The sequence below is a fragment of the Sesamum indicum genome, linkage group LG9 (genome assembly GCF_026168435.1).
Source record: "Sesamum indicum cultivar Baizhima isolate 11 linkage group LG9, ASM2616843v1, whole genome shotgun sequence".
NCBI lineage: Eukaryota > Viridiplantae > Streptophyta > Magnoliopsida > Lamiales > Pedaliaceae > Sesamum > Sesamum indicum.
The window spans coordinates 4,170,596-4,184,521 of record NC_142665.1 but is presented as its reverse complement, the minus strand read 5'-3'; the positions used below and the strand labels follow the sequence as shown (position 1 = coordinate 4,184,521).

The window sequence follows — 13,926 nt, the reverse complement described above, 5'->3', positions numbered from 1 at the left end:
TGTTAGTGATAAATTATTTATTAATCAGTAATTATAACAATTATCTATTAACAATAAAATTACTATTTTCTTGGCCAAGATTTTGTCACTAGTGGTGACGCAGTCTTTAGACTTTAGCCAGCGCCCAGATGAAAGGCGAAAATCGCATGCACTTATCGGCCAGGCCTCCTAAATTTCAGTATACTGGGATTTGGCTTCCTGGCAAATGAAAGTGGCGCATGAGAGGGCAAGTTCTGATTGATATTGCATTCTTATATTGTAGTCACGCACGTGGACTTTCTTCAAGTTGAAAGAAGAAGTACTAAAGAGTGCGCCCTTCACTGGCTACGAAAAACTCTTTTTTTTTTTTTGGGCAAGAGCTTATCAAAATATTATTCAACTTGATCACCGATCAACATAGTTAGATATATGAGTTCCGATTTTTATTGAGTCAAAGTATTATGAGTTGGCTCGTATACACCCGTAAATTGATGAATTGTGTATTAACTTTTAGTGATATTCGAATTTACTCACGGTATTTGGATAAAAGTTAAAAACTTTTTCCTTTCATTATTTGCAGATTGTCTGTCATGTTCTTAATTGCAAACACAAAACATAGTAAAAGTAGTAAAAACATACTGATACAGTTGCCTTGATAATAGTTTCAGGCGTGTGTTCAAAACGTGTGAATCTATTATCGACTGTTGAAAGCATTACGTCTATGAAGTCTTGCTTGTTCCTTTACAAGGAAAAATAGCATATAGTACCATACAATGTAACTAACTCCTTTTCTACAATATGAATAAACTTTTCTCCTCCATAGTTTTTTATTTACATGTAAAAAGTTTTAATACAAAGATTCTTGCTATAAGATCAATTTATATAACTTAAGCATTGGGGAAACCAACTCCCTCCTAAAAACTTTTGCTGTTTGGGTGAATTACATCTTACTTTAAAATTTTATCTTAAATGCGATTAAAATACAGCTTCTGTTAAAGGGGATTTTGCGCAGAATTTATGAAAACATAACTGTTCTTTAGGCTATATTTTTAACATATGTAGGTTCTATGCATTTTTCTATAACACAAGGGCGAATATCGAATTTACCCTTTGGACTATGATGTAATGATCCTAGCTACATATACTTGCTCAAGCCAAACGTAGTACACATAATACCTAGTTTTGCATAAATACTTGTTGGTTCGAGGAGCCATTGATCCCGAGGTATCACCATCATCCATTAAGTGGGTTCACACCTAATGTATGGTGGGGATTTCTCAGAATCAACAGGCTCCCAAACCCTTCAAGTGTCACCCACGGTGTTGGTACAACCCGTCAGACAGGCGTGGTGTAATAACTACCTCCAGTGGGGTTGCCTTAGGCAGGGTAATACTTAGGCCTTCCGTCATGTCCACAGGCCCGTTCGATGGTGTTGCCAAATCAAATCCCTGGAGCAAACGAGCGAGTGTTAGATGTGTAACTTGCATCGCAAATGTGATCCCCGGGCAAGATCTTCTGCCGGAACCAAAAGGAACGAACTCATGATTTTGGCCTGTGAAATCCACCGCCACATGGCTTGTCAAGAACCTCTCAGGCACAAAGTTATCCGGTTCTGCCCAAATTCTGGGATCTCGATGCAACTTCCACACATTGACTAACAAACGGGTGCCTTTAGGAACGTGATAGCCAGCCACACAACAGTCTTCCATGGCTTCATGTGGTACTGATAGAGGCCCTGGCGGGAATAAGCGCAATGTCTCTTTGACGACGGCCTGGAGATAGACTAAGTTCTTGATGTCAGATTCCTGTACCCACCTCTCTTTGCCTACTTTCATGTCAATCTCTTCCTGGGCTTGTTGCATAACTTGTCTGTTGTTCAGTAGTAGGGATAAGAGCCATGTCAAGTGGATTGATGTGGTGTCGGAGCCTGCCAAGATGAGGTTCTGGAAGGTGGAAGTGGTAAGAAACAGAAATGCGTAGAAGAAATGTACATTCTAATACGTTGCTCATTCCTTACATATCTGAAAGAACAAAAACTAGAAGCGCAAAGCAAACTCCTTTAGAGCACCATTGACTCACGTATTCCACTGACCTCCACATAACAAGGGATACTTGTCTGATGTAATTCTCCTAGTCTCCAAAGTCAAAGGCTGCCCCTTCGGCAAATCCATACAAATTTTGGGTGGAAAGTGTAGTGAATTTGAGTTGGATTACTGTGACACTTACACAACATACTGTAATATTTCCATCAAGAATTAAGAACAATGATTTACTCCAGTATTCCCTCCTTCACCTATCTGAAACTCCATCATGCCAAATTGACTTTAGTTTCACAGTTTGTTACTGAAAAATTTCTAATTTTTGGTAATTAAAGGCGTGTGAGAAAAAACTAGAGACTCTTGTCTGAAAATATAGCTCTTGGATCTACAACAAGTGACCAGATTGACAACAATGGCACAAAAGCTGGCCCAGTTTACAATCTCTTTCTCGCACTGTGTAAAGATTGCATGTGATGTTGCAGTTCAGGCATATAAACATAGTAAAAGTAGTAAAACATACCAATGCTGTTGCCTTGATTATAGTTTCACGCGTGTGTCCAAAGCTCGTGAACTTCTCATCAATTGTTGAAAGCATCACGTCTATGAAGTCTTGCTCGTTACCCAACCTACTCTTACAGTCACTTCTGACATGTTCAGTGATCCATCTTTCAAAAACCGTGCTCAATTCCTTTGAGATCCTCTTCATGGATTTGATATGCCCCTGAAAATCCATCCATCTCAATGGTGGAAATGGAATTGCATCAGATGCAACAAACTGTCCTGATATGTACATAAACTCCTTAATGAGTTCCCTGAAAGATCGAGCCTCCACCGTTTCATCACCTTGCGTGCTATCCGTGTATCTTTTTCCAGCTATCATCATCACGATAGTGTTCAAAGTTAACCGTTCAATCCACTCGCTGATCACCACCACCTTGCCTGAATGCTTCTGTTAGGAAATTGGAAAAGACAGAATTGAAACATATAGATAAAGACAAAAATACGTGATTGTTCATGGTTCTCTAAGAATTGTATTACAATTCTACTAGACAACCATCTATCAAGCGTTTGAATTTTTTTTGTAAATTAAAAAAAATGCACCTCTAGCAGTAGAGTGTATGCCAAACTAATTTCCTCCAGTGCCCAACTTGTTTAGACAGGGAGCAATGCCCTCAAAAGTCAAAACCCGTTTGGATGATCACAATAATTGGTCGAGTTGTTGCTGTACCATGATGTTTCGTCGCAAGTTGGATCGAGTTGATTTACTCATGAATTGGTTAAATCAAGTTGAATGAAGATATTTATTGTTTTATATAAGCAATAAATTAGAATCATACATTTATAATTACTAGGAAGATAATGTTTCAAGAAAGCTGGTTTCTATAAGGCAGAAGAGCATGTGTTATGCACTATAAATAACTCCTCTAAAACATAGGTAAATCTTTCTCCTACATGGTTTTATTCACATCTAAGTAACTTTGATGCTAGTTTCCTCAAACTGCACGCTCCAACGTTTCACAGTAATTACCTTGTACAATTCGTTGATGCTGGTGTGGATTTCAGATTCCCAAACATTCTTCAAGCTCTCCAGTCTCCGGGCTGAGAGCACTTCCAGCAGCACAAGCTTCCTCATCTGACGCCAGTACGTGCCGTGCGAGAAGCCAAAGGCAGCATAGTCATAGCCAAGGTACTTACCGGCACTAGAAGCTGGCCTTTTGTTCAAGATTTTGTCATTGGTCGTGAAGCAGTCTTTGACAGCTTCCCAGCTGCTCACCACCAGTGCTGTGTGTACTCCTAGACGAACGGTAAAGACGGGCCCATATCTATCAGCCAAACCTCCTAAAGTTCTGTACACTGGGACTCTGCCTCCTAGTAAGTGAAGGTGGCCTATGACAGGCCAAGCACCTGATGGCTCCGGCGCTGAATTTACCTTGGGATTTTGTGGACTTTTTCTCCATAAAGAGTACAGCACAAGTAGAGCTAAAAGGCCGGAAAGAGCTAATAGATGTGTGAAAATATTGTTCATCTTCTGAAACGGTGGTGTGGTTAACATTCAAGTCTGATGAGGTTGTTCTGTGAATTTTCCGACTTTGCAGTTGACTTGGACTCCAAGCAGAAGACTCGGGTTTACGGAGAAATCAAGAGGTGGGGCTTCTTTCATTATGATGATGACGGCGATGATTGAGGTTAGACGGTGCAATTATTTTTGGTAAATATGCTCAAGCCAGCATAATTTTTTTTTTGGGTAAATTACAATGATCACCCTATAATTTAATATAATTATGAATACTCTCTCGTTGTTCGAAAAATTATAAATATTCTCCCAATATATTTGATGAAATTATGTAATTTTTAAATGCAGGTATGAAATTGTCGAATTTACTCTTACTGTATTTTTTATTTTTTTTTTAAATTAAAAATTTATAAAAAAAATAGAATGGCATGGATGATTTTTTTTTTTAAAATTATAAAAAAAGAATATAAACACTTATTCCATAAAAAAATATTTTTTTAAAACAATAAATATAATTATAATTTTGAATCCACAAGGGTGTTTTGATCAATTATCATAAAAATGGATGGAAACCTAATGGATTGGGCTAATTATTAAACAGTAGTCAAAATTAAGAAAATATTCGTAATTTATTAAACAAAATGTATACATAATTATATCAAACATCAAGTAGTTGTAATTTTCCCTTTATTTTTTTTGCTTTGTCTTTTGTGTGATTTGGTATTCAATTTTTCTTTTTTTATATTCCAATTGAAAGATTTGAAGATTAACATTTCGAATTTTTGAATGGTTATATATTAGAATAAAACTATATATTGTGAAATATTGGTGAATTTTAAATATTTCTTAATAGAGTAATTGGATTTTAACTATTATAATTATTAACTTATTAAATTGTATGTATGTGCATAATTACTTAAAAATTATATAAAAATTAAATATCATTTGTATAAAATTTATCTGATATAAAATAAATAATATAGTTTTTTAACACACGGTATGTACACATTAAATATATAAAAAAAAAGAAAAAGTTACGGAATTTTTAAATAGAAATCCAATGCGCCCGCGATTCTTGTTCTTGCACATACCTGTCCATATAACTGTTGTATGTTTGGTGAGGCCTAGCGCAATTTCCCGTTCATCTGTTGTACCATGGCTGCCAATTTCTGGACTTCATCTCACAGGTTAGTTGAGTATGGGTTTGCCCATTTTTATATGGTTCTTGAATTCGTTCTCTGTTTCTGCGCAGACTTTTACTTTGTTTAATTGCAGTTCTCTTTTGGTTAATTGCTTTGATTTGTTCTTTTGGAAATTTTAGCAAACAACTTCTGGACCCAGAAGAGGTAGATGTTGTGCACCCACTGGATAAGGAGAGGGGAATCACTCTTGAAGATTTCAAGCTCATCAAGTTGCATATGGCGAATTGTAAGTTTATATTTGTATATGGGTTTTTGCTGTTAAAGGAATATACTTCAATTTCTTGAGATGTCCAAGAAAAGAGTGAAAACAAAGAATGATGAGTGCTTTTCTTCTTTTTACTTAATTATTTATTAATTTGGAGTTCTTTTCTTGGTTTTGATTGTCAATCTGAATATCTATGAACTTCATTACGTTCTGTAATTTTAATATTTGTTGTTTACTGAGAATTATCGTATTGTTCTTGTATGTATTCCAATGATTTCCCTTTGAGTGCCATTCCTCTCCCGCCATTCTGTTGTCATTTGTTTATGAACTTTCTCTGATTTTTCTGTCAGTTGTGTTGGCTTGATCTGTCAATCTTCTTGCCACATATAATATAAAGATTTAATGGGTAACGGGAACGACGTCATAGTCATGTCCAGTTTATGGGAAATCTTGGTATTTGTTCCATCCTTCAATTTCATTCCTTAACCTTTGCCTTTGTTTTTTAACGTTCAACTGGTCAGATATTACAAGATTGGCTCAGAATGTGAAGGTGCGGCAAAGGTCTGATTCTCATTCTGTTTCACAGCTTTTCTTGCGATGCATTTTACATTTTTCCTGCAAAAAGATGATAAAGATCATCTCTATCACCATCACCCTACACATACTCTTGGTAAGTTTAAAGGGATTGGAAGAATATGAAGCATCTCGATTTCTTTATGCATTGGAGCGGACATTGGAGCCATTGAAGCTTGATCTTTTCTTTCACTGGAAGTAGAGAAACTTTTAATGTACACGATGAGGCAAAGTGCTCTTTTGTAGGATGCAAAGGGCTTGAAATTACCGATGTTGCCTTAAGATCCATTATCACCAAGCAAGATTACACTTGAACAAGAAAAAGTAACTAGGGAGGAAAATAATGAAGAAAACAAGGACAAAGAAAGCAATATTCTATCCTAGACTGCAGCTAGTTGGTGGGGCTCAATTTTATGCTTGTCATAAAAATTTGACAAAATCTAGACTCTGTATATCCTAGACTGCCGCTAATTGGTTGGGCTAAATTTTTTATGCTTGTCATAAAATTTGACAAAATCTAAATGCAATTATCTATGCATGATTTCTAGAACATTCATACATGTGGGAATGGCGAGTAATATCAGTTGGCATTTCTACCTATGAAATATATGATTTATTCCAAACTTTTAGGTCATGCTTTTTACTTGACATATTGCTAATGACACCAAGAGGTGGCAGAAGTGGGAAATACACATTTCAAGCTGCATTTTTCACCAGTTTTAGGGTCCCTTACATGTTGATTAACTTCTCAGGGTTGTTGCTACTGCCATTGCATACATGAGGCGTGTTTTTGTCAGGTATGCTTTTTCCATGCATTAATATTCGGTAGTATTCTTTTGCTTAAAATTCCTTTTGTACCTTAAAAATATAATATTTATGCCAGAAATATGGTGATGACTTCTAATTTCGATGGTCATAAAGTTAAATTGCATTGTAAAGCTTAAGATGCAGGACGAGGATGCTCTGAATTAAAGCCTTTGAATTGATATTTGTGAAAAGTTTGTTAGAATTTAGAGAAGGCATTGCAGTTCAAATTCTCAAGCCTTAACGTCTTGCTGCCAAATGTCACACGTCATCCCTTGTGGGTCATATCGTCGTTAGATGTTTTTGCTCCTACTACCACCAATAAACTATTCCAAATACTTTTGAGTTGATTTACTCATCTTCTTCCTTTTGTGCCACCATGACATGAAAATCATGAAGTATTAAGCGTCATCTTTTGTGCTGTTGCCAAAGTCTTCCTTTGAAAATTTTGATTTCAAAAGCTTTTGGCCCTGTGACACTGTTGTTGATTAAGCATCTTGTTGGACCCTTGCTTCAAGCATTATCAAATTATGTTATTTTCAGGAGAAGTATGACGGAATGCGATCCTCGTCTGGTTGCTCCAACCTGCTTGTACTTGGCATCAAAAGCTGAAGAAAGCACAGTGCAGGCAAGACTTCTTGTATTTTACATCAAGAAATTATGTAAGTGCAATGTCTTTGGTATGCTTAATAATTGATCAAATGTCAATTATTTTCCCTCTCCCCCATACATACTTTTGGATTGCATGACAAGTGGCAAGAGCAACCCCTTTCCTCTTTTGCAGATTCTGATGAGAAGTACCGATATGAAATAAAAGAGATACTAGAAATGGAAATGAAAGTCTTGGAAGCTCTCAATTATTACTTAATCGTATTCCATCCTTATCGGCAGCTTCCTTTGTAAGTGTATCTCCAGATATAGACTATGTCTGTATTTTGATGGTCATGTTTGATGTGTACTTGCATGATTCCTTAAATGATGAACTAGGTGTTGGATCATGGAGCCTGATCCAGCGTTACACTTTATTGGCACCGGCAAGTTTGTAGTTTTACCATATTTTCAGGTGGCCTACATGTATATTATTGAGGGGTGTTGATGAAAATTCTGTTCTAGTAAGAGAAATTGGGATGACAGTGGATGTAGGAATTATCCATCTCATAACCACAACATTTTGTGTGTTTTTCTGTTAAAGTTTCCTTCTTGTCTTAACACATGTTCACAATTCTGATGTACAATTTTCTAATGATGGGTGTATCAGTTTTTACTTCAGAAGAACCAAGAAACTTTGATCTTCCGAGTTCTTCTAAATAAAAGTCTACCATCGTGATTTATTTTCTCTCTGGATATATTCTCAAACACTCAGAATTTCTAGAATCTAAAGAGGGTAAGCTTAATCAATGTGACAGGGAAATCTATATTGTTTTACCATCCTCTGTCAGATTTTTCAATTCTTATCCAGCTTTCCTTATAGAAGTGCATGAAAACTTAGGTTGAGTGAGAAGCTTGACTTGAATTGCCGTCCCTATAAAATGTATTTGTGCCATTCTACCACTAAAACACTTGATCTACAAGTTCTTATGTGAGACCTCACATTTAGTTTCCCTACAGAAATCAAAATCTCTTAGCTTCTTGTCTAACAGCAACTCTGCAAATTTTAGGTTGCTCCAGGATGCTGGCATGCTTGATGCAACACAACTAGCATGGTAAAAATTTCCTTTCTTTTTCTTGGTTATTGGAAAAGGATGGCTTTTGGCCTCTATGCTTTGCTGTATTTGGTGCTGAATATTTTTCTTTTATTTGACTTGTCGAATTCTGCAGGGGACTTGTTAATGATACTTACAAGATGGATTTGATTCTCATACATCCTCCTCACTTGATATCATTAGCCTGCATATACATTGCAAGCGTCCAAAAAGAAAAGGAAAATACTGCCTGGTTTGAAGAGCTTCGAGTTGATATGAATGTGGTCAGTCTTCTAAGTTAAATCTCCATGCCTGGAAATTTACTTTCCATTTCTCGGCCTCCCTTCTTAAGACATCACACAAGAATGAATTCCTTTGCCCCCATTAAACATATAAATTTGAACATAAAACGTACTACCTAATGATCCTTCATTGAAAGTGGGAATGGGCCTCCTTTTGTCAGCTGAATGAGATGCTCCCAGGTTTGTTCCCCACACCACTCTTGTACAGCTGTCCACCCCCCAACCCCTTAGAGGTCGCAAAAAAGGGTAACAAAATATGTGTATAAAGGATCTAGTTCTGAAATGGTTAAATTTCCGTTGTGGTTTGTTGTCGTGTTTATCTCCAAATGACTATCTTGTTATGGTTTGTCATCATTGTGTATCATCATTGTGCTTATGACACAAGTCATGAATTTCTTGACGTGTTTATATCTCAACGACTTTTGGTTGGTGCTTATTCTTTCTGTTGGTTGCCTGTGTGATTTAATTTGACAGGTGAAGAACATTGCAATGGAGATACTAGATTTCTATGACAGCCACAAGCTGATCACTGATGAAAGGGTGAATGCAGCCATGAACAAGCTAGCCAAATGATCACAGGCTTGTATTATCAGCAGCCTCCGGCCATGAAGCGTGTATGTACTAAACCTGAAAGATTCAGTTACATCTGTAGAACCAAACAATGACTATGCTGTAAGAGATGAGGAGAAAGTATAGTTAGTTGCTTGGAGTGAAGATAGCATTTTTCTTTACTATTTTCCTCCTTAAAATTCAAGGTTCAAACATAGTCTTAAGTCATGATAAATTGACGCTTTTGCCCTCCACTTAGTGGAGGTCAATGGTCTATCTTTGGGTTGTATGGTCATTGACCCTGGTTGGGGCTTCACCACCACCATCGGAAAAATTTGATGTCGCCCATATAAAGTACATAGATATTGTTAAAGAGGTAGTCGCATTTTTTTTTTAATATTTCGTATAATTATATGTAAATTCTATTTGATTTGAAAAATTACATCTAATAACTCGATTTTGATTCTATATAGTAAATAGATTCCTATAAGTCAAAATTTATCGAATTTGTTGATATTAACAAAAGATTGAATGAAAATTTATATATCCAAAATTTTTGTACGTCAAAGAATTTTCTTTTAACCAAACTACTCTTATTTATTCTTATATGTTAACTTTGTTAATGTACGTGATGAGATATATCTTCATTCTATAAATATAGTTCGATTAGTAATAAATTAATATTAAGTCAATTGTGGATAAATATATTTTTATTTAGTTTTTTTGTTAGTATCAACATATTCTGAATTTTGACTGAGGAGTACTAGATATAATTTTTCAAATTAAAGATGTCTTACATGTGATTATATCAAACTTCAAAGAAAAGTGGTATAATCATCTCGTTATTAAATTAATACCAGTGGTCGATCTTGGTGTACTTAATAAATGCACGTTAGATTGTATATTTTCACCGTAAAAAATATAAATTTACATAAATAAAAAATCATTAAAATTAAAGAATACAAATTTAGCACATTAAGTTAAGATAATATTAATATAATTATCATTATAGATGATCCAACGGGTGATCGTTCACGGGGATTTGTCTGATAATGTTGGGCCGTTGGTGTGTTGTTTGTACAATACAGAAATGGAAATGGTTGCCCGAAAACGATAGGTAGGCGACGTAAAAATCTTGCAGCCATGCGTACAAAAGCGCCCAATCCTTTGTGACCCACTGCTCCGATGAGCCAAATCTAAGCAATTCTTGGGACAAAAGTGGAATTGAAAGTGTGAGCCCTTCCACACATTCCAAAATCAAATGCAACCCTACATTACGTTTAATAATAATAATATTCTTCAAGAATCACACACAACACACACATACACATCCTCCTCCTCACCCTCTTCCTCTTCTCTCGATTACAGCCCTTCGTCTCTCTATCCACTTGTTGCTGCGTGTTCCATGCGTCTGTCTGTATTACTTTGAAGCGAAGTTTTATGTGGTTGATTTGCACGGCGTATTCTGTGTATTGGTGCTTTCAAGTTTGAATCTTTGGTCATTGTTTCCATTTGGGACCCAAAGGATAGGAACATTCAGGTTGAATCTTAAGTGCGTTATTTGTGTTTTTCGTTTGTTTTTTATTTTTTATCTGAGGTGCCCCAAAGTTTGAATCTTTCGTCATTGTTTCCATTTGGGAGCCAAAAATTTTGAATCTTTGGTGGAGTTTTGTGTTTTTAGAGCATCAGCGCTCTCGAGTTGGTTGGTGGGGTGGGATTCGTTTTGATTGTCAATGGGCGCTTTAGATGAGGGGCATTATGATGTGGAACTGGGGAATGGTGTGAATCTTGGGGGTTGCTCTGAGCTTGGTTTTGAGGAGGAGCCTGAGACTCTGGCTATTGAGGAAGCTGTGAAAGTCCTGTTGCAGGGTTTAGGTGAAGATTTCAATCGTGAAGGTCTGAGAAAGACCCCTCTCCGTGTCGCAAAGGCGCTTCGAGAAGGGACCAGAGGTGATTCTTCATTGCCCTTCTGCATTTCTGTTGTCAGTTTACAGTTTTTCATCACAGTGATACTCCTAGTACAGTTGGATATGTTGCTTTGGTATAATTTATGGAATTATTAAGAAATGGAAGATTGTATGATGAGATCTTTAATATTATGTAGCTTTAAGTTGTTAAAGAACTCTTGCTGGATAGTCAGCAAATGGATACTCTTGACTCATATTAGCATCCTGTAAACAGATCAGGATTTTGTTACGAGTATCTTTCTTAGTTAACTTTTATCAACAACTATGAAAACAGTTAAACATAGGGAAGATTAACTGTCAACATAGGGAAGGGTTTCTTGGAAAGTATTGTTAGCTGACTTGATTATTCTCCAACATGTATGTTTGTTACTATCATGCAGACGAACTTATTACAATAAAAGTACATGTCTTTAAGCATGTTCTCTGTTTGCAGTCGGCTTCTCAATTGTTTTGATACTGTACTGCTGCTATCTTTGGAGTTACAAGTTCAATAGAATTCAGAAGAACAGTATGTTGTTTGTTTCAAGAGCTGGATTTTAGCTTCATGCTTGTATTGAGATTTTCCAATTTGATCCATATCCAGGTTATAAGCAAAATGTGAAGGACGTTGTTAGTGGTGCTTTATTCCCTGAAGCTGGCTTGGAAAGCAGAGTTGGTCATGCTGGTGGAGCAGGTGGGCTTGTAATAGTTAGAGATCTTGATCTCTTTTCAACTTGTGAGTCTTGCTTGCTCCCATTCCAGGTTAAATGTCATGTTGGTTATGTCCCATCTGGTCGTAGAGTTGTGGGCCTTAGCAAGCTTTCTCGAGTTGCTGAAGTTTTTGGCAAACGGCTCCAAGAACCACAAAGATTGGCCAATGAGATTTGTGCAGCTTTGCAGCAGGGTATCAAACCAACTGGAGTTGCTGTTGTCCTCCAATGTTCTCACATTCATTTCCCCAATTTCGAGTCGGCCCTCTTTGATCCAAACCATAAAGGTTGGGTAAAGATGTTAGTTAGATCGGGCTCTGGAGTTTTTGACAATGAGAACACAGCAGATATTTGGACAGATTTCCTCAGTCTCCTGAGATTCAGGGGAATAAACATTGAGGATGTCTGTTCTAGAGTTTCAAACAACAAATCCTGGTGCCCGTCTCACACGTTTTGCAGGGCGGCGGCCTCAGATTCAGCAATGCTTGGTGCTGTAGCTTCAATACTTTGTTCTCTAGGCGAGGATCCATCAAGGAAAGAGCTTGTAGAGACTCCCACTCGCTTTGTCAAGTGGTTAATGAACTTTAAAAACACAAATTTGGATTTGAAGCTAAATGGATTCGTCCGAAGCAAGAGAGATTCCCTAACTTCCAATGGGGATTTCAGCTACGAAGAACATCTCTGTTCCGAGCTGAACTTGTCTTTCTGGTCACAATGTGAACACCATTTACTTCCCTTTCACGGTGTAGTTCATATAGGTTATTACGGTTCAAACGGGTTCAGCCCAGTCGGAAAATCCTTCCTACAGTCGATTGTTCATCTTTACGGGTTCAAGCTCCAGGTACAGGAAAGGCTGACGAGACAGATTGCTGAGACAGTTTCATCATTCTTAGGTGAAGATATAATAGTAGTTGTCGAAGCTAGTCACACTTGTATGATTTCTCGAGGGATTGAGAAGTTCGGTAGCAGTACTGCTACCATCGCCGTCCTGGGTCGATTTTCCACTGACCCCTCAGCACGGGCAAAATTTTTGCAGATCATCCCCAACTCTAGTCCCTGTGAAGGTTGAGGTTTGATTGCAACAAACATACTTTTTCCTTCTTTGTTATACCGGCATGTTTCTTGTGCCCTGCTCAGAAGCTTGCTGACTATCTAAATTTGGTCGAGACTCAAGGCAGTAGTCGGAATGAGACTTTTGCAAGAATGTTGGTGTCCTATGAATCTGTTTGGTCTGGGGAGATTGCCACTGGAGCTGCAATAGCAGATAATGTCTGAATTTGTTTTGTCATAGCATTCTTTGTTCTTCGGCTCATTGCCTGTAACATAAAGGCCTCATAGCCCATGAAAACGCTGGTCGTATGCAGCATCTTCTTCTTATTCACAGCAAAGTTGTTATTTCTGTGCTCAAGATTGTTATCAAAGTTGTCACATTCACATTCACATTCACTTTCTGCTCATTGCCAAGCAAATGTGCTAGATTACCGAAATTATTTGGGGGAGCAAGAATTTAATGGTTGCCAAATCTTGATATTCACCCACTAAGATGAATGTGTACTTCAGGTCCCACATCGTCTAATGAAATAGGAGCTTCTACAACTACACTTGATATGAGTGTCTTACCTTAGCGCTTACCCATTCTTTGCTGTTTGGATCATTCTACATACAAACAATTTCAAATAATTCAATTTTAATTTTTAAATTATATTTTGATAAATATGAATAAATTTTAATTTTTTTTTCAAATACAAAACTATCAATCCAGATGCACCTTTACGTCTCTTATATCTTTAAAAACATGTTTTTTTAGATTTTTCTTCTGTCAAAAATTTGAAGGCATTTTTGTACCCATGTATTGCAGATTGTAATTGTAATTACGATAAATTTCAATAAATATATAACTAGATGTATGTAATTTACCCAT

General features: G+C 36.8%; 3 protein-coding genes across 3 annotated transcripts; 2 read left to right on the top strand and 1 right to left on the bottom strand.

The window, feature by feature from the left end:
- Positions 1 to 993: 993 nt before the first annotated feature.
- On the bottom strand, positions 994 to 4,198 carry CYP82G1 (cytochrome P450, family 82, subfamily G, polypeptide 1). Its single transcript, XM_011091350.3, has 3 exons — positions 3,547 to 4,198; positions 2,539 to 2,967; positions 994 to 1,922 (listed from the first exon to the last, which is right to left on the bottom strand). Exons 1-3 carry the CDS (start codon positions 4,069 to 4,071, stop codon positions 1,290 to 1,292), a joined length of 1,587 nt encoding a protein of 528 aa, XP_011089652.1. The 5' UTR covers positions 4,072 to 4,198; the 3' UTR covers positions 994 to 1,289.
- An 813-nt stretch (positions 4,199 to 5,011) lies between these two features.
- On the top strand, positions 5,012 to 9,722 carry LOC105170547 (cyclin-C1-2). Its single transcript, XM_011091349.3, has 9 exons — positions 5,012 to 5,219; positions 5,354 to 5,460; positions 5,961 to 6,000; positions 6,765 to 6,809; positions 7,360 to 7,478; positions 7,601 to 7,715; positions 8,475 to 8,519; positions 8,635 to 8,782; positions 9,275 to 9,722. The coding sequence occupies exons 1-9, from the start codon at positions 5,188 to 5,190 to the stop codon at positions 9,371 to 9,373; spliced, it is 750 nt and encodes a 249-aa protein (XP_011089651.1). The 5' UTR covers positions 5,012 to 5,187; the 3' UTR covers positions 9,374 to 9,722.
- Positions 9,723 to 10,441: 719 nt separating this feature from the next.
- LOC105170546 (GTP cyclohydrolase 1) lies at positions 10,442 to 13,413 on the top strand. The gene is made up of 2 exons (XM_011091348.3): positions 10,442 to 11,299; positions 11,900 to 13,413. The coding sequence occupies exons 1-2, from the start codon at positions 11,083 to 11,085 to the stop codon at positions 13,072 to 13,074; spliced, it is 1,392 nt and encodes a 463-aa protein (XP_011089650.1). The 5' UTR covers positions 10,442 to 11,082; the 3' UTR covers positions 13,075 to 13,413.
- The last annotated feature ends 513 nt before the right edge of the window (positions 13,414 to 13,926 follow it).